The sequence below is a fragment of the Elgaria multicarinata genome, chromosome 8, assembly GCF_023053635.1.
Source record: "Elgaria multicarinata webbii isolate HBS135686 ecotype San Diego chromosome 8, rElgMul1.1.pri, whole genome shotgun sequence".
Lineage (NCBI taxonomy): Eukaryota > Metazoa > Chordata > Lepidosauria > Squamata > Anguidae > Elgaria > Elgaria multicarinata.
Genome location: NC_086178.1, coordinates 37,954,263 through 37,973,551, shown reverse-complemented (window position 1 = coordinate 37,973,551; position 19,289 = coordinate 37,954,263). Strand labels below are relative to the sequence as shown.

The 19,289-nt window shown below is 38.3% G+C and overlaps 1 protein-coding gene across 4 annotated transcripts in view; it reads right to left on the bottom strand.

Moving 5' to 3' along the window:
- Positions 1-19,289, bottom strand: part of TRIP12 (thyroid hormone receptor interactor 12) — a 101,058-nt gene that overhangs the window by 66,202 nt on the left and 15,567 nt on the right. For all 4 annotated transcript variants that reach the window (XM_063132176.1, XM_063132177.1, XM_063132178.1 and 1 more), the window contains exon 2: positions 6,928-7,074. In XM_063132176.1, coding sequence (XP_062988246.1) covers positions 6,928-7,025 — 98 coding nt within the window. In that variant the 5' untranslated portion in view covers positions 7,026-7,074. The remainder of the gene's footprint in view (positions 1-6,927; positions 7,075-19,289) is intronic.

Here is a 19,289-nt window from a genome sequence, read left to right as displayed (position 1 = left end):
CTTTATACGTGCTGCTGCCTTTGAAAACAGTCCGGAAACTTCAACTGGTACAAAACAGGGCAGCACGGTTACTAACAAGGACTGGCCAACGAGACCACATGACGCCAGTCCTTTTCCAGCTTCATTGGCTGCCAGTCCAGGTCCGGCCCGATTCAAAGTGCTTATATTAACATTTAAAGCCCTAAACGGCTTGGGGCTAGGCTATCTGAAGGAACACCTCCTCCCGTATGTACCTGGTCAGAACCTAAGGTCATCTTCAGGGGTCCTTCTCTGCGAGCCCCTGCCAAAGGAAGTGAGGCAAGTGGCTACCAGGAGGAGGGCCTTCTCTGCTGTGGCACCCTGGCTGTGGAATGAGCTCCCTAAGGAGGTTCGCTTGGCACCTACATTATATGCTTTTAGACGCCAGGTGAAGACCTTTTTATTCTCCCAGCATTTTAACTGTCTATAAAAAAATTTAACTTGGTGTTTTAAACTTGTAATTTTGCACTGCTGCTGTTTTTATCTGGTTGAGCTTTTATATTGTATTTTATATTATGGTTTTATACTGTTGTTTTATACTTTGAATGTTTTTAATTTTTGTGAACTGCCCAGAGAGCTCTGGCTATTGGGTGGTATAGAAATGTAATAAATAAATAAATAAGTAGAATTTGTTGGCAGCTGCAGGTGGAGGATATCTCTCATTATTTGTTGTACTGCCCATTGTATAGGGCACATCGAGAGAGATTTTTATTCTGTTTTTTTTTTCCTTCTCCTGGTATGTCAGATTTTGAGGAAAAAATATATGCTTCAGAATAAATGTTATGTACCAAGTTTCATTATTTGCAATAGCTGCTTTTAAAATTAGACAGAATTATGTATAATTATTTATATATGTGTGTGTGTGTGTGTGTGTGTGTGTGTGTGTGTGTGTGTGAGAGTGTGATGGAGACTGGCTGATTCTTCATTGTAGATTTCTTTCGAGTTTTCCCCCTTCTATCCTGTTTTGCAATGACCTTTGGTTTTAAGCAAAGAAAGATTGAATTAGTAGTAAAACTTAGAACTAGGTCATTCCGTCTATGAACAACAAGTAAATACACTGCTAATAGGTTACCATTTCCCTTTTTTAGTTGAATTGGGGGGGGGGGGAGAAAAAGTCATTGTGCCCCTCCTATATAGAAAGGAGAGAGGAGAGCCCAGACCAAGTTGAGGCACAAGCTACTACATACTTTACTGACGTAATGTTGAGGGAGATGTGCTCAGGCATAGTTAAGTAATATGATCAGCCACTAGAGACCATCTTCCTCTTAATTCTACAGACCAATTGCTTGGTATGACCTGGCCATCTGAGTTTAGTTAGTTAAAGTTTCTGCAATACCTAACAGTACTTGAATTAAATATTTATTTATTTATTTATTTATTTATTACATTTTTATACCGCCCAATAGCCGAAGCTCTCTGGGCGGTTCACAAAAATTAAAACCACAGTAAAACACCCAACAGTTTAAAACACAATTACGAAATACAGTATAAAAAGCGCAACCAGGATAAAACCACACAGCAAAGTTGATATAGGATTAAAATACAGAGTTAAAACAGTAAAATTTAAATTTAAGTTAAAATTAAGTGTTAAAATACTGAGTGAATAAAAAGGTCTTCAGCTGGCGACGAAAGCAGTACAGTGTAGGCGCCAAGCGGACCTCTCTGGGGACATTGATTATTAAAATCAATACAAATCTAGTCAGTCATACTGCATTATTTCAAGTCAGAGCTACAGCGTCTTGTGTGGAGAGTATGGGAAATACACTAAATATACCTGGATTGGGAATCTCTGATTTTAGATCAAGGTATTATAATTCTGTACAGCGGATTAGAGAAGCAAAACCTGGTAAATATATTCCATGGTAGTTAATTGCCTTCAGACGGTTGCAAAGAGGGCGGTTTCCAGATAAGAATTGGATTTGCCTGACACGTTACAAAAGCCTTGGCCTCACTGCTTGAGAGCAAAATAAAGGGACAACTTGCTTACAAATTATAGGCTGCAAGTGTATTCACAGAAGTCAATAGGATGAAGGTGAAGCCACTATTTTTTAGCAGGTATATGTCACTTATTAATACTAGCTAATAGCAAGTACTTGTTAATATTCCAAATAGAAACAATTCAAAATAGGAATTAGATGGGAGAACTCTAAGCCCAGTTATGCCATAAATATTACATAAAAGCCATCCATTATATTTTTCCAGCCTTTTTAATCCACTGTACACTTTTTATGCTGCACATTGTTTTATTTCTGCTGACTGCTTTTATACTGCTCTTTTAATATGTTAATGCTTTTATTTCAAATAGTATTATTGTAATTTTAACTTCTTGCAAATCATCCTGGGACCCAACTGAAGGGTGTGCTATTTTGAGCCTGAAGGACAGGGTAAATAAGTAAGTAAATAAATAAATGAAATATTACAGCAATTTAAAAACAAACCAAGTGTGGAACTGCAATGAGAGAAAGCAGCTACTTCTCAAGAGGTACACCAGGTTTTGATGTCTGCTATTTCCAGGTATTACTGATTAATATGACTGCATCAATATTACATAGAGGTGAGCTTGGGGGGAAGCCTGAGATGAACAGTCAATCTACAACACTCCCTGGGTATGTCAGCACCATTTTTGCACGTAGAAAAAAGTTAACTTTAGCTATTAGAGCAAAGTAGTCAGATTTGTTTTCTTCAGAAAAGAGAACAAAACTTTGGGCAACAATATAGAGGGCTTGCCCAGAAATTGAGCAAACAGAAATTTATTCAGACCCTTAAGTTAATAACAATGCCATATTCTGGCATCATGTGGCCTCCCAGGAAAACTCTCAACAACAGACTTTTTGTTACCAAATCTCAGATGAAATATATTGCGGATATTATTACCAAATTTTACTTGGAGAAACAAAAAAGACTGAGTGTAATCTGTATTAGACTACAAATTCCCAACTATAATAGCTACGTGCTTAAAGGATAAGAGTCATAGCACAGTTTATTTTGGCAGTGGCTAAGATCATAGCAAGAGTCAGTGAAATCAATAGATCTTGAAGAGACACGATCTGACAGAGCATCCACTCATGTGTATATTTCATGTTTTATACGCATTGTTAATTCATTACATGTATTACATGTATTTTGTATCTATAATGCTCCAGTCAATGCCGTTAACTTGCTATTATCCAGGAAAATATATGATATGGAAGACTGCTTCTCCTTCAAGACAACAGCTTTCTTCCAAAGCCTGAGATAGGAAGCCAAAGACAAATCAAAACTTCCAAATCCATTCCTGACTTGTATCATTTCGAGATTCCCTTCAAGTTAAATTTCTTGTTAAGAAGAATCAAGAATCCAAGCTGGCATACATAATCCTCTCCTTCTCCATTTTATCCTCACAACAACAGCCCCGTGAGGTAGGTTGGGCTGAGTGTCTGTGACTGGCCCAAAGTGAGTTTCCATGGCCAAGTGGGAACTAGAACACAGATCTCAGTCCAACATTATAGCCAGTATGCCACTACACAGCTAGCATTGGATCGAAAATCCACCTGGGCCCACAAGGGAAGTGAACATCACTTCGTCGGGTCCTCTCGGGCCCAGGTGAACCCATCCAGCACTAGGACAGGTCTGCAGCCTTCGAGAGTAGTCAGGCACCAGCAAACCCTGACAAGCGCCTTTCCCCCCGCTGTGTTAATACACAATTCACGGCTTGGGAAATTGTATATTTTCACCAGAGTGGAGGGAGAAAATACACAATTTCCCAGCCTAGGGGAAACTGTGTTTCTCTACCCCACCCTCCACCTGCCAAAGGCCATTTAAAGCCCCCATCAGCAGGATGGGGAAATAAACACGTATTTCTCCCCCACTCTAATGGCGGTGACATTTCTCTCCCTGCCTCCCTCGCCCAAGCTAATCTTAACCTTGCATTAAGAGGGCCTTTAAAGCCCCAACTGGCACGGGGAGGGGGTGGCATGACCAGGGGAATTGCATACTTTCTAGAGGCCCAGAAAGTGCACTTGCTGAGGGCTCACGCAGCCTCCCGAGCACTTCACAAAGGCTCACATGGTCCAGCTCCTTGGAGCCGGGCTGTGCAAGCAAGGCTTGGTGAACTCACAGGGCAGGCCCCTGTGAGTTCTCTAAAGCCTAAATACAACTGAGTCAGAAGGGTCAGCTGTATTATACTTCACATACTGCCAGAAAAACAAATGCCTTAATTTATAACAGAAAAGGAGGATTTCTCACAATACTTGGGGCAACCTTACAAAACAGATGCCTTATCACCACTGCTTCCAGATTTGTGCAATCCCTTACACTATTACAGCATTTACTGTGTTCACACAACTGAAAATACATGCATGATAAACCATTTCAGTCTAGTCCACAGGAGACTATAGTAAATACATTATCCAAAAGTTAGCATCTTAGCTTCTGTGCAAACAACAGGACTTTTAGCTTTACTGCAGTCATAAGAACATGAGAAGACCCATGCTAGAACAGACAAAAGGTCGATCTAGTCCACCGTTCTGTTCACACAGTGGCCAACAAGATGCCCATGGGAAACTCACAAACAGGACATGAGTGCAGTAATACACCCACCCATGTTCACAAGCAACTAATGTACATAGGCATACTGCCTCTTATACTGGAGGTAAAATTTTATTTTATTTTATTTTCATTTATTACATTTTTATAATGCCCAATAGCCGAAGCTCTCTGGGTGGTTCACAAAAATTAAAACGATGAGGAACATAATAAAACAACCAACAATCTAAAAACCCAAATACAAAATACAATATAAAAAGCACAACCAGGATAAAACCACACAGCAGAAATTGATATAGGATTAAAATACAGAATTAAAACAGCAAAATTTAAATTTAAGTTAAATTAGGTCTTAAAATATTGAGAAAATAAAAAGGTCTTCAGCTGCCGATGAAAAGAATAGAGTGTAGGCCATCAGGACCAGTAGCCATTGATACCTTTATCCTCCATGAATTTGCCCAATCTCCTTTTAAAGCCATCCAAATTGGTGGCCATCGCCACATATTTTGGTAGCGAATTCCATAGTTTAACTATGCATTGTGTGAAAAAGTACTTCCTTCTGTCTGTCCTAAATCTCCCACCATTTAGCTTCACTGGATTAACCCCGAGTTATAGTATGAGGGAGGGAGGAAAATGTATCCCAATCCACTTTTTCCACTATGCATAATTTTGTACATCTCTATCATGTCTCCCCTTACTCACCCATTTTCTAAGCTAAACTATCCCAGATGTCATAATCTTTCCTCATAGGAGAGTTGCTTCAGCTCTTTGATCACTTTAGTTGCCCTTTTCCCAACTCTACAATATCTTTTTTTAAAGCCCAGTGACCAGAGCTGTACACAATATTCTCAGTGTGGTTGCACCACAGATTTGTATAAGCGGAGTATGATCTTGGCACTTTTATTTTCAATTCCTTTTCTAATTGTACCTAACATGGCCTTTTTCACAATCGCCGCACAATGGGTTGACATTTTCATTGAACTGTCCACCGCAACCCCAAGATCTCTTTCTTAGTCAGTCACCACCAGCTCAGCTTATACTTGAAGTTGGGATTTTTTTGCCTCAATGTTCACTATACAGTACCTAAATTCCCCTGAACAGTTGCTTCTAAAGGAGAGTGGATCCTCTAGAGGAGGATTAAATACTATGTGAAGGACTATAGCTGCAAAGAAAAGACAGAACCTCTTCCCACTTCCACTCATGCATGAGACTGGTTGGATCCCAGCCTAAATTTACTAGAAGCCAACAGTTATCTAAATTTGAAACGCTGCAAGATGATGTTGTTTTTGTAGCTACCAGCAGAAGCAAAATGTAGCATAATAATAACAATAAAAAACAAAGGCTTATTTCCCTTTAAAGGCTTTTCTGCTGAGAATTGAAAAGGCTTTTCTGCTGAGAAGCTAAATAAGTCATCCCAAAATTAAAACTAAGGTAGATGGTTTTAAACTTTATTGTTTTAGGCATATGCCTCAAGGAATCACAAGAGGGCAAAAGATGTACAACATAGCAAAGCTAATTTACCAATACTACCAAAGTTATAAAAACCAGCATTTAAAAAAGTTTATTAGTATAGCAAAATCTCTCCTGTAAATTTAGTAGATGGCCTGTGTTATTACAGACCCAAATGAAAAGACAACTAGTTTAAATATTAAGAGTTTTGCCTGTTTTGGGAGATTATCGGGGAGGTGCAAGAAACTATGCTGTTCTTTGAGCTCTGAAGTTCCATTACAAATATTTAAATTTTCATCATGAAGATTTAAGCCAAACAGCCCATATTAGAAAGGAATCATAAGTTAGCCAGAGATTTGAGCCATGTTTATTTTAAAATGTTGATGCATACAACATTTACTGCCTTTTATTGCATGGGCAATAAGAAGCTTCTGATTCAAATTTGATAGAAGCTTGTGATTATGGACCATTTCTAGTAGACTATCAAATTAGAATCTAATTGATCTTTTAAAACTGCATTTTATGCTATCATTTTTGAAGTCTTAACTTCTAATTAAAAGGCAGCAAACTTTAAGAAGAGATATTTTGTGTCTACTGAGATGAATTCACATACTTTACATAAAAAGGCATTATACTGGGAAAAAGGTAGTTTGCAGTTATTGTGCTATGCAATACATGCTACCCACTATTCAATTTGGACATTAAGATCAATAACTAGACATTCTAACTAGATGCTTAGAAGGTCATACATTTTAAATTTCCCAATGTGATTTTAGCGGTTAACTCTGAAGACATTTCAGCGTTATTAATACATTCAAAGCAAATACAGTTATATGGCCTAAATAATTAAAAAAAAGACTTGTTTTTTTCTTAATAGCCTATAACTATTGTTGACTTTTGGCAACTCACTGACAAGATGCTTATAATTAATCATACCTTCCTCCTATTGCGTCGTCTTGTGGTTGGGCCCCGACAGTGTTCCTTTGTGAACGTCGCAGTGACCCCCCTGGACTGTTATTAGGCCGGTTGGACATTGGCACCTCTCTCCTGAAGGGACATACCCTTTCTAGACACTACCATTCACTGAAAGACAAAAAAGCATTTTTTAATTTTTTTATTAAACTTAAACATACATCAGTACAATAACAAAACAAAACAAAACAAAATTACAAATTAAAATCATAATACATAGAATTGAATAACCTTACAACATTTCTAATTTAATATTTTGACATCATCCCATAACATAAAGTGCACCCCACCCCCACCCCGGGATCTATTCCTTTTTCCAAAATCTCATTGTTTCTTCTGGAGGTGGTTTTCCACTCCCCTTAGATAATGCATATTCTAGGAACTGATTCCAAATTCCCTCAAAATCATTCATTTTTGTTATCCCTCTTCTTACTTTTACATTACATGTCAATTTATCATTTATAGCAATATCCCAAATCTCTTTATACCAATCTTCGACATGATAATCTCCTTGTACCTTCCAGTTCCTAGATATGATCAACTTTGCTGCTGTCAGCAAATTCGTTATCAGTTCTTTTGTTTCTTTATTACACTTTAATTCTCCATATAATGATAGCAATGCCACCACAGGTGTCTCTTCAATCTCCATTCCAACAATATCTTTTATCTCTTTAAACACCATTTTCCACAATTTTTGAACAAATTCACATTCCCACCACATATGTAAATACGTTCCTTTTTTTTTTTTGACATCCTCTCCAGCAATTTGCTGAGTTCAGCTTGTTCATTTTATTTAATCTCACCGGGGTTAGATACCACCTCCATATAATCTTATAGTAATTCTCTTTTATTCTCACTGACATGTTTCTTAACACTCTTTGTCTCCATATTCCCTCCCAACTCTGTTGCCCTATTTGTACCTTCAGATCAGTTTCCCGACAAAAAAGCATTTAATTTAATCTGAATGCAAGACACTTGCTAACATAGATGCATGAACACAGGACAGATGTTTTCCACTGTACATCACAAATGGCATGAAGTCAAAATTTACTTTATTCTTAAGTTGACAAATCTGCTATCTTGCCTCTGTCGCCATGATTCCATATCTTCTGAACGTTATTTTAGCACCACAACAAAGGTACTTACAACTGCTTCAGACATTAAATTCTACAAAACCCTTTCTGTGGAGTTACTTGCTTTTCCCAAATTGTATTTGTTGTCTATTTGATTATGGAGGCATCCCAGGAATAAACGTCAAAACTGTGTTAACATGTCATTCAGTTTCTCAAAATAGGGAAACACCACAATATTTGCCCAATAGATCATGTTATGGCAGTCTAATTTAAAATCCGAACTTAAAGTTCAATTGCTCCCCCTACCTCCCAAAAATGAATTCGCTTTCTGTAAGATATCCACTATGGTAACCTAAAAACTGTATCTCACAATATTCGAAAATTGTCAGGCCCTCTGTCTTTACAACACAACACTGGTGGAGGCACACACACACATACACACACACACACACACACACACAAAGAAACTGATCATACGAAGCTTGATTTGACAAAGCACACTAAACCCAAAAGATAATGGAGGCAGAAATGGAGAAATGCAAATCAGCTTAAAGTTAAAAACAACAACAGGGAAACAACACTGTTTATTAAATGAACAAGTAAGATCCTCTTCCATGGGCTCCAATATTTATGGCAACAATGCTGCGTATAATCACTATTTTCTTACAATATTATGCATTGGAGAAGCTAACAGCCTTTCTCAAGGATACGATTGGCAGTTACTGACATAAGACATGACTGGTAATGCTTGAAAAAAGGAGAAATGTTGGTAGAAAAAGAGCCAAATACTGGATTAACTGGATAAAAGAAGAAAACAGCCCTTTTTAGAGTTCAAAAAACCACAACAGATATTTTATGAAATCAATACATTTAAGGACTTTTGTAGTCCATACTCCAGGCCCTTTAACCATTATTGGGCTTGAAAACTACATGTTTCCTTTGTAAGATGAATTGCCAGCTATTAACTATTGTTAATGCTGACTAGGGTTATCAGCAGAGATCTCAAACTAGATTGAAACTCTTGTTGATAGCAAGCCCTGATTAGGTCAGTTCCAATATAAGCCTTAACCAGGGGGAGGTCTGAAAAGTGAATGCAGAAAAATGAAAGGGCATGCGTGATCCCTTAATCATACTTAAGGAGCATTATGTGATGCTCTCTAATGCATAAACATCTGTACTTTGTGTTTGTACAGAAAACACAAAAACAAAACAAAACTCAATGCCTGTTTGTTTCAGGCATTGTCACTGTCACAGTTAAGGTATCTGGGTATATGAACTTAATTCTCATACCATATCCTAGTGTACCATGGATGTTGAGGCCCTTTACACAAACATCCTCTACAAAGATAGGTTATAAGACTTACAAATATCATTCCGGATGGGGTCACAGCATATCTAGCCACCAAACTCTGTCACTCTGTACTCGTCCACAATTACTACAACCTTGGAGAGAATATATATCTTCAGATCAATGGCACTCCCATAGTATGCCACCGTCTTCATGGCTGACTTGGAATGCTTTCTCAGGTCCTGTCCCCCAAAAACCACTTCTCTACCTTAGATTTACTGATGACATCTTTATTATCTGGATCATGGACAGGAGCCTGACAAAGTTCCACAAAGATTTCAGTAACTTCCACCCCACCATCAACCTAAGCCTAGAAAAGTCCACACAACAGCTTCACTTTCTGGATACAAGAGTGCAAGTACATAATGAACATACAACTTCTACTACCAACATGCTTCCAGCTTCCACACAGAACACAACACAAAAACCAATTGACTAAAGTCAAGTCTTATGATACAGCTGCTCAGACTCATCATATAGAGACTCACAGATGAAGGAACCTTAATCGGGCGTTTTTCAGACTGCAATACCCACCCAGTGAAATGGGGTGGGGGGAGATCAATAGGGCCAGGCTAATACCCAAAAATAATCTACACCAGGACAGACCGAGGAACAGAACACCACTTGCTATCACCTATAATCCCAGCTAAGACCACTCAAATGTATCATTAGTGATCTACAACCCATCATGGATAGTAAGTAACACTTCCATCCCACATGCCTTGGGTGGTAGGTCTATACTTGCTTTAAAAAACCCACAGCTATCCAACCTAAAAAGAATATGAGAAGGCTCTACCATTAAAGGCTGTCTAAAAACAATTTCAACTAAGTATTAACATACAGCAGACCTCGCAATGGAAATACGGCCACAGGAACCATACCCTGTGCCAGACACAGAGATGAACTCTGTCCCCATAGCCACTTTGGCAACACTATTACAGGACCTAATAATGCCATTAGGCATCACCCCGCCAAGCATATACATCTGCCAATTTGAGATTAACACTTCATTCATCACATGGAGTGGACAGTGTCATGCCAAAATACAAGACTTCATAAAAGAATTCCCCAACCAATGCTTGTATTAGCCAGCATAGACTGCCCCATCTAAGAAAATTCAGATTGAAATCTGCCACTCTCTAAGACAAGAAGAAGCTCAAAGAAGACAAATACTACAAGACAGACTTTATGATGGTACAATTTCTTCATAGCTCAAATTAATAATAATAATGCAAAGCTTTAAGCCCTTCTATGAATAGATTTTAAAGCTGTTTGAAGAGAAAAAATGACTTCACAATTTTAAAGCAGCTACTGTCATGTCATGACACTGCATTTTTGTGAATTTACTGGGCACAAGATGGCTGGGAGACTTGTAAACGTCCAACATTACTTTGCCAATGACGTCAGAGTAAAGACCAACACTGCTCTGCCAATGTCCTTGGAAAGATTTTTAAAAGCTGTTGCTTGTGCCATTTCCAAGCACAGAAAACTATCCAACATTATTTTATATTTAAGGCACTCACAGCATTTCAGCCAAGCTGCTAAGCCTATTTTATGACCCTGCCTGTAATTTTTTAGAAAGAGTATGGAAGTAATTCTCTAGTATGCAGGTAGTACGAAGGATCTTTATTTTTACAGTGCAACCTATATTTACTCAGGAAGCACACTGAACTAAATGGGACTTCCTCCCAGGTAAGTATACAACTGCATCTATGTACATGATATTTCACAAACAAAAGCAAGGAGACAGTACTATGCCCAGAGGAGCTTGCAAACTAGACTTCAATAATGGGGGAGACCAGTTGATATAACAAGGATGAATGTGAGCAAACACTGTTATACATATATAGGCTTAATTTAACCTGGCAATGAGCAAAGTGTTAGCCAGGAAGAGAACATTTTACAAAATGCCACTGAGTTTGGGGATCAGAAGACAGTATAGATATTTTAAGTGGGATGTCACATGGTCTTTGAGATATGATTGGTGATTTTTTTCAAGGCAGCTGAATACTAGAGGGAGGACTTGCACACAGTGAAAAACTGAAGGTTGCAATCAAGGTAAAAGCTGAACCAGATCATTTACACATTCTTTTGAAATCTTCAACATCCCAGACATTTATGTTAGTGACATGTGCTACAGTTTTAGCTAAGAACACAAAATGACTATGAATGCAACAATTCACCTCAAATGTCATACACGTTAGATGCAGATAATACAGGCATCAAGTAAACAGATATCACTATGGGGGGGGGGGACCCCACTACTAGATAAGAGATAGTAGTTAACCCAAACTTCATTTACTTGTTACAAAAATATTTATTATTATTATTATTATTATTATTATTATTTATTTATATAGCACCATCAATGTGCATGGTGCTGTACAGAGTAAAACAGTAAATAGCAAGACCCTGCCGCATAGGCTTACATTCTAATAAAATCATAATAAAACAGTAAGGAGGGGAAGAGAATGCAAACAGGCACAGGGTAGGGTAAACAGGCACTGGGTAGGGTAAAACTAACAGTATAAAGTCAGAGCAAAATCAAGTTTTAAAAGCTTTAGGAAAAAGAAAAGTTTTTAGCTGAGCTTTAAAAGCTGTGGTTGAACTTGTAGTTCTCAAATGTTCTGGAAGAGCGTTCCAGGCATAAGGGGCAGCAGAAGAAAATGGACGAAGCCGAGCAAGGGAAGTAGAGACCCTTGGGCAGGCGAGAAACATGGCATCAGAGGAGTGAAGAGCACGAGCGGGGCAATAGTGTGAGATGAGAGAGAAATTTTGCAATTTCTTATAAATTGCAAAATGCAAAACCCCGCACAACCAAAAATAGCATTGGTTTATAATGTGTAACAATTTATACACTGTGAGAACTACAAACATGAACCATTGTCCTCCTTAAGTCTTTTGTTCTAAAATGCTATATGGGAACAAAGTTGTTCTCTCATCTCCACCACCATTGTAAAGTAGTCTGTGATTTGTTCAAATATTTCTCCAAACTCATCTATTTCAAGACTAACATTGTCCCTTTTCTTGGAATATTGTCAGTTACATCCAGGGCCTATGGAAACACACATTAGCTTAGCTGTTAAGATTAAATAGGGAGGAGGCTGCAATATCACATTAACTCCACCAGCCTCCCACAACCTGATTCTCTCCAAATGTTTTGGACTATATACAAGCTTCATGCTGCATGGGGATAATGGGGAATTGTATTATTATTATTATTATTATTATTATTATTATTATTATTTATTTATTTATTTATATAGCACCATCAATGTACATGGTGCTGTACAGAGTAAAACAGAACACATCTGGAGGATACCACAATGGAGAAAGATAATCTACAGATAGAAAGCGTACCATAGTTCACTCTTACAAATTCCAGATACTACCGTATTTCTTCGATTGTAAGACGCCATCGATTGTAAGACGCACACTAATTTCAGTACCACCAACAGAAAAAAAAACCCCAAGACACACCCGTGATTCTAAGATGCACCCCATTTTTAGAGATGTTTATATGGGAAAAAAGTGTGTCTTAGAATCGAAGAAATAGGGTAGCTGTTATTAATACAAGCACAGGAGCACTCTGGACCCAATCCAAATCCTCAGGATCAGCCAAACTAGAGTTCGATTTAAGTTGCTCCCAAGTAATAAACATTAGAACTATAGGATGGTACAGCAAATTATAAGGTCTATGAAGCTGATCATTCTCAGGGGGGAGTTCCATATCAAAAGAAATAACATGTCTGTTCTGTCCATAGCTATTCCAGCCTATTTATCTGAATGATTTAGTCATTAACTCAGAGGTGATATTTGAACAAAATGTTTCTTTTTACTCAGTTACTCCCACATTTCCTCAGTTCTACACTTTGGTCAGTTCACAAAGTCATTTCTATAAGGAAGAATCTTACTGGTTCCATGACTGTTCAGGAGAAAAACCAAGGTCTTAACTTGTTATTAACCTGGTTCATGCAATTATTGTAGGCTAAACAAGCCACTGTGGCTTGTTTTAAGCCATGGCACATGCCAGGCACTATTTGCATAATCACCAGCCTAAGCGCAGCTTGTGCACCCATTTTAATCTGGGTGGCATAGCTTGTTTAGGCGGGGGGACAACCCTCAAATAACCCATGGGCTGTTTGGTTATTTTAAGGTTGTTTCCTCTTCCAACAGTCAACCACAAAGGTACTAAGAAAGTTTTAATGACAAATAATTCAAAAGATATCACAAATGTACAAAAGACAGGCATATAGATAACATTTACAAGATGTTCATCAAACATTCATAATGAAGCCTACTTCATTATGAATGTTTGATGAACATCTTGTAAATGTTATCTATATGTCTGTCTTTTGTACATTTGTGATATCTTTTGAATTATTAGTCTATAAAACTTTCTTAGTACCTTTGTGGTTGAGTGTTATCACTCATATTGTACTATTGTTATTTTCAACCACAGCCTTCTATTTTACTTCCTCTTCCAACAGGCCATGCTGCTCAGATTTCAGATGACACAAGCCATGTTGGGGGCAGTTGTTTATGCAAATCTCACCCAGCTCACAACACAGCTTTAAAAAGCCACCATGGCTTGTTTAGCCTACAATGATCTTCTAAACTAAGTCACTAGCCTCTTGCAAGCCTGTTTTGTTCTCAAGCCTAAAAGGGCCAAACTCTGGAATTAGTATTTTATTGTAATCCTATTTTAGTTTTGCTTTTTGGCCAAAACTAGTTAGTACTCCATTGTGCATGTGGCAACTGAGAGGGTAATTTGAGCTGCTTGGGCAGAAGCACTCAAAAGAGACACCCTCTCCCCCAACATGTGAGCCAGGTGTCAAAGGCAAACTACAGTTCTCAAACTATGAAAGGGAGTAAGAGCAGCACACAAGGCAGAGAAAAAGAAAGCACATGTATATGTTCCCTAATCATCAATGTTTGATGATCAGCTCTTTCATAACTGCTGCTTCCAGGTTTATGCAACACAAGCACCCCTTCATATTTATAAGATATTTGTGAAAATCTGTGTCTAAGATGGAGAAAGATGGCTGTATTTCAACTTGGAAGTAACAACTTGCTAGATCATGAAATGTCTGTTGAAACATTTCTCTAATCACACTCAATCAGATGAACTTCCCTCATTCTACTAATAACCCAGTCTCCTGTCCCTACCTTTAGTAACTAGGCTTCTAAAAAGCAGTTTCTTTTTCATGCCTCTAGCTACTAAATATTGCTTATCAATTCATGTCCCAACAAAACGAGCACAATTATTTCACAACTTGGGAATCATAAACCCCATTTCTTTCATCAATTTCAAGATTGACTCCTATATCTACCTTCTGAAGAGACACTTCTGAAGGAGTAAAATATCTTTGTATATATCTTCCTCTTTCATTTGTGTACAAGTGCAATGCTGTAGTTACATGAGCACAGTAAACATGATATTTATGAACATGTGCAAACGTCTGATATCTCAAATAAGCTTTTGGGGCTGAAGGGAGAAGTGACAAGGTATATTTTAGGACAAGAACAGCTAGCCAAGATTAAGGCAGTTTCTAACATAACCCATTTGACTATCAAGATGTGATCACATGGTGTTGCATCCTTAAATGAAATGTATACTCCTAAGTGTGTCTAAGGTCAGGACGAAAGTAAATTTGGGCAACAGGCTTTTTATTTTATTTTGGAGAAAGGAAAAGGAAAATTACTTCCAGATGTCCCTCTCATCTAGTTCTTCCTTCCATTTTTAATCCTTTACATTCAGAACTGTTTTTACTTTAGTACTTTAAGGATTTGAGATTAAAGAGTTTTATTTTTAAGCTTTTAGGGGGTGGTGTTAAAGGTTGTGTGAGCGGTCACACTAGTTAAAAAAAACCTATGGACTTCCTTGCAAAGCTTCATAGCCACCTTGAAATTCAGTTGCTCAACATTTCCCCTTAGAGGAAAAAATACTTAGCATTTATATAGCTGACTGGGAAAGTTGAAAGTGTGAATGTGGGAAAGTCGAAAGTGTTAATGTTGGAAGTGCTTATATATACACGAGTTTTCAGTAATATTTTCAAAGAGCCCTACACTAGATCAAAAAAGTAAGCTGAAAAATAATGGCTTACCTATGCCATCTAGTGAGAATACGGCAGAGATGTCCCTGCGCATAACTACTATGCTAAGATAGCTCAGTGTTTTCCTTGATTATTTTGATTATAGCTGCAGGGACCACCTCAAAGTACACCATGAGCCAAAGTTTAAGAATGCCTGATATAGGCTATCTTGTACCAGAAGATAGAGAAGAAAGGGGAAAAAGCAGGGATGTATAACTGCCAGCTTGGGGACTAAATCCAATCTTCCTGGGATCCCCAGATCACCACACACACCCTTCCCTCAGTCCCATCCCCTTTTCCCTCATCACTGATTATTTGGTGATTTTCTGGCTTTTGTGCAGTTTTCCCCTCTATTCTAAAAGGTTGAAAAGCCTTTCCTAATGCTAATTTACTGGCAGAAAGAGCTTTAAACTAAAATGTTATTTTTGTCACCGCCTCTTTTGCCTTTGGTCCCACCCACCACTGGAATTCCACCCTCAAAAGCTTCTCTGAAATGGAATTTGGCCCTCAGGCTGCAAGAGGTTCAAAAACCTTGTGGTAAATAAATGGTCTGCTATAATAGAAGCAATGCAAAAAAAGTTAAATTCCCTTAAAATTGCCTTTATATTACCAGTACCTTTCCACCTGCACTGGCTGCCAATCCATTTCCAGGCTAGATTCAAAGTGCTGATATTAACATTCAAAGCCCTAAATGTCTTGGGGCTAGCTTACATGAACGATCTTCTCCTCCCATATATACCTGCCTGGATGCTAAGATCATCCTCAGCAGTCCTTCTCCATTAGGGTGACCATATGGAAAAAGAGAACAGACCTCCTGTATCTTTAACAGCTGTATAGAAAAGGGAATTTCAGCAGGTGTCATTTGTATGCATGCAGTACCTGGTGAATTCCCTCTTCATTACAACAGTTAGAGCTGCAGGAGCCCTGCCCTCTTTTGCATCTGGTCAAGGGGGCACAGCTCCTGCAGCTTTAACTATTGTGATGAAGAGGGTATTTCACCAGGTGCTGCATGCATACAAATGACACCTGCTGAAATTCCCTTTTCTATACAGCTGTTAAAGATACAGGAGCCTTGTCCTCCTTTCCATATGGTCACCCTATTCGCCAGGAGCCCCCACCAAGGGAAATGAAGTGAGTGGCTACTAAGGACAGGACCTTGTCTGTTGTGGCACCTGGTTGTGGAATAAGCTTCCCAGAGATTCTTGACTGTCACATGCATTGTGCTCTTTTTTGGCGCTAGGTAAAGGCCTTATTTTCCCAGTCATTTCAGTTTCTGTTTCAGTTTTAAATATGTTACAATTCTTCACACTGCTGCTAGGTTTATTTGGTTATTTTGACTTTATATTGTAGTTTTAAACTTTTATGTTGTTTTAAACTTTTATGTTGTATTTCATTGTGTTGTATTTTATGTTTTGAATTGTTGAGAACTACCTAGAGAGTCAGCTGTTGGACAGTATAGAAATGTAATAAACAACAAAGAGACTGGGTCAGAATGCCATGATAACTAATGATGCGTTAACCATGATGTCTTAATTAACCCATCAAGGGTTATTGTGCCTTCTGGTGGAAGTTTAACCCATGATGGCTTATTTGGCAGAGTGAGTTATTTAACCCTTCATGGGTTATCATTTTGCATCACGGTCACCTTGGATTATTTTGGCTGGCTACAGAGCTGTGCAGCACAAGCAGTCAGAACAGCTGACACGCTGCTCTTTTCTGGCTTATTGCTTAGGAAACAAGTTAAAGCGACTAAGCTAGCCATGTTTTACTCTGTACAGCACCATGTACATTGATGGTGCTATATAAATAAATAATAATAATGTAGAGGAGGCAGGTTTTGGCGTTTGGTCCCAATCCTGCAAACCTCCCAAGATGCTATAGGCATCTCCCATTTTTTGGTGCACCTGGGATTTTTGCTGCTTTCACAGTTAGTGCTGGGTTGGCTTTCTAGGCATTTCCCCCTTTTTGGTCACCTGGGATGTATTAAAATCAAATGCATCAAGTCATTCCTCAGGAAGAAGTTCTCAGGAGATACAGTTACAGTTCAAACACACCTGAGAAACATTGATCTGGTTTGCATGTAACAACAACCCAGAGTGGGGTTGAGTAGGGATTGTTGTTGAATGTTGGGGTGTCATTATGTGCGAACCCTGCGAATCCTGCACTCTGGTTTAACTATGTATTGGTAATACAAATAACCCAGCATTCACAAACCAATGAACCAGAGTTTCTTTTCCAGGGTTGTTTGTGGTTAAAAACCCAAAGTTAAACCATAGTTTGGGTTTGCACATAACACTATCCCAGGATTCAATGACAATCCATACTCACTTTAAAAAGCCAAGGGGACTTGTTTAAAAGCTGGAGCACTGTTGGGTGCTATTTGTCCGCCTAGGCACGGCTTGTCGTTGCATCTGAACCCAGTCAGCATGGGTTGTTGGAGGGGGATTTGAAGGTGGTTTCCGCATCCAACAAGCCACACCACTCAAGTTTGAACCAAGCCATGTCCAGGCAGGTGATTATGCAAATTGTGCCCAGTTTAAATACGTGATCATAAGAACCAGGTCATATTCTGGCCTGTCATTACGTGCAAACCAGCCCGTTGACTGCTGCCAAGCAGAGAGCAAATAATTTGTTTGGCCGCAGTTCTTAATGAGTATCCAAAGTTTTGGAATACAAAAATGAACTAGAATGACAGATGACTATTTTGCATATATGGCTTTTGTATATTTGGCTGATGTTGACTCACTTGATTTTTAAAAAAAAGAGTTTATTGATATGACAGAATGAGAGAATGTGTGTGTGATATTTTTTTAAAAAAAGTTTATTGATATAATGACAGAATGAAACAGAGTATGTATGTGTGAGAGAGAGTAACCCCACTAACAATAGCCTATTTAAAATACTTTTTAAAAAACACTTTGCAGCCTTATCAACTATTTAGGATTTTAAAGTTAAGGGAAGGCATTGCTTGTTCTGTGGTTCAGCAACTGTGGCTTTAAGTAAATTGAACATAATACTTCCACAGATTTAAAACTCTCTAGGACAATAATGGGGAAATGTTTCCTACATTAGCCAAATAATAATGAATGTACTCAGAAAAATAGAACATTTGTATAGATACAATTGTTGCTCAGTTAATACATTCACTGTCACTTCATCTGAGATATATGTAACCATCCAGATTTTATTTTTTACTACTTATGTGATATTGTGTGATAGCTTAAGGTTTACACATACTTATTCTGCCTACCACATATAACCTGGTAGTTTAAATGATAAATAATCTTTAGTCAGGGGGCACCTGACTAAAAAGGTGCCCCAAATCACTCAAGTAGCTGATTTTTGCAAGGCATTTTTAAAACACAAACGCTTCTAAAAATTGTAGCTGGCAATGACCATCTTAAAAAAAACATTTGTCTGTCACACAGGTACCTTACGATGCCTGCCATACTTTTATAGCTTTATTGCTTTCTCCTAATTTCTGCACTTGGAAGTTATAAGAAGTGAAACTTTAATCAGTGAATTCTAACATGCATGCAATGTAGTTCTATAGAACAGCTTTTGTACGTAATTTCAGTGCAGCGGTTTATTAAGGCTCCAGTCTTGGTAAGCAAGACACAATGCAGTCTTGGTCTCCCCTACTTTTTGAGTAGAGCACCATGTCCATCATTACTGATAGCAGCAGCACTTAAGCACTATGCCAATGCTGGGGATAGCCATGGATCCAATCCAAAGATGCTTACCACAGTCAGAACCCCCTTACTACCATTCCTATAATTCACTGAGCCAGTGCAACAGCTCACTTCTGAA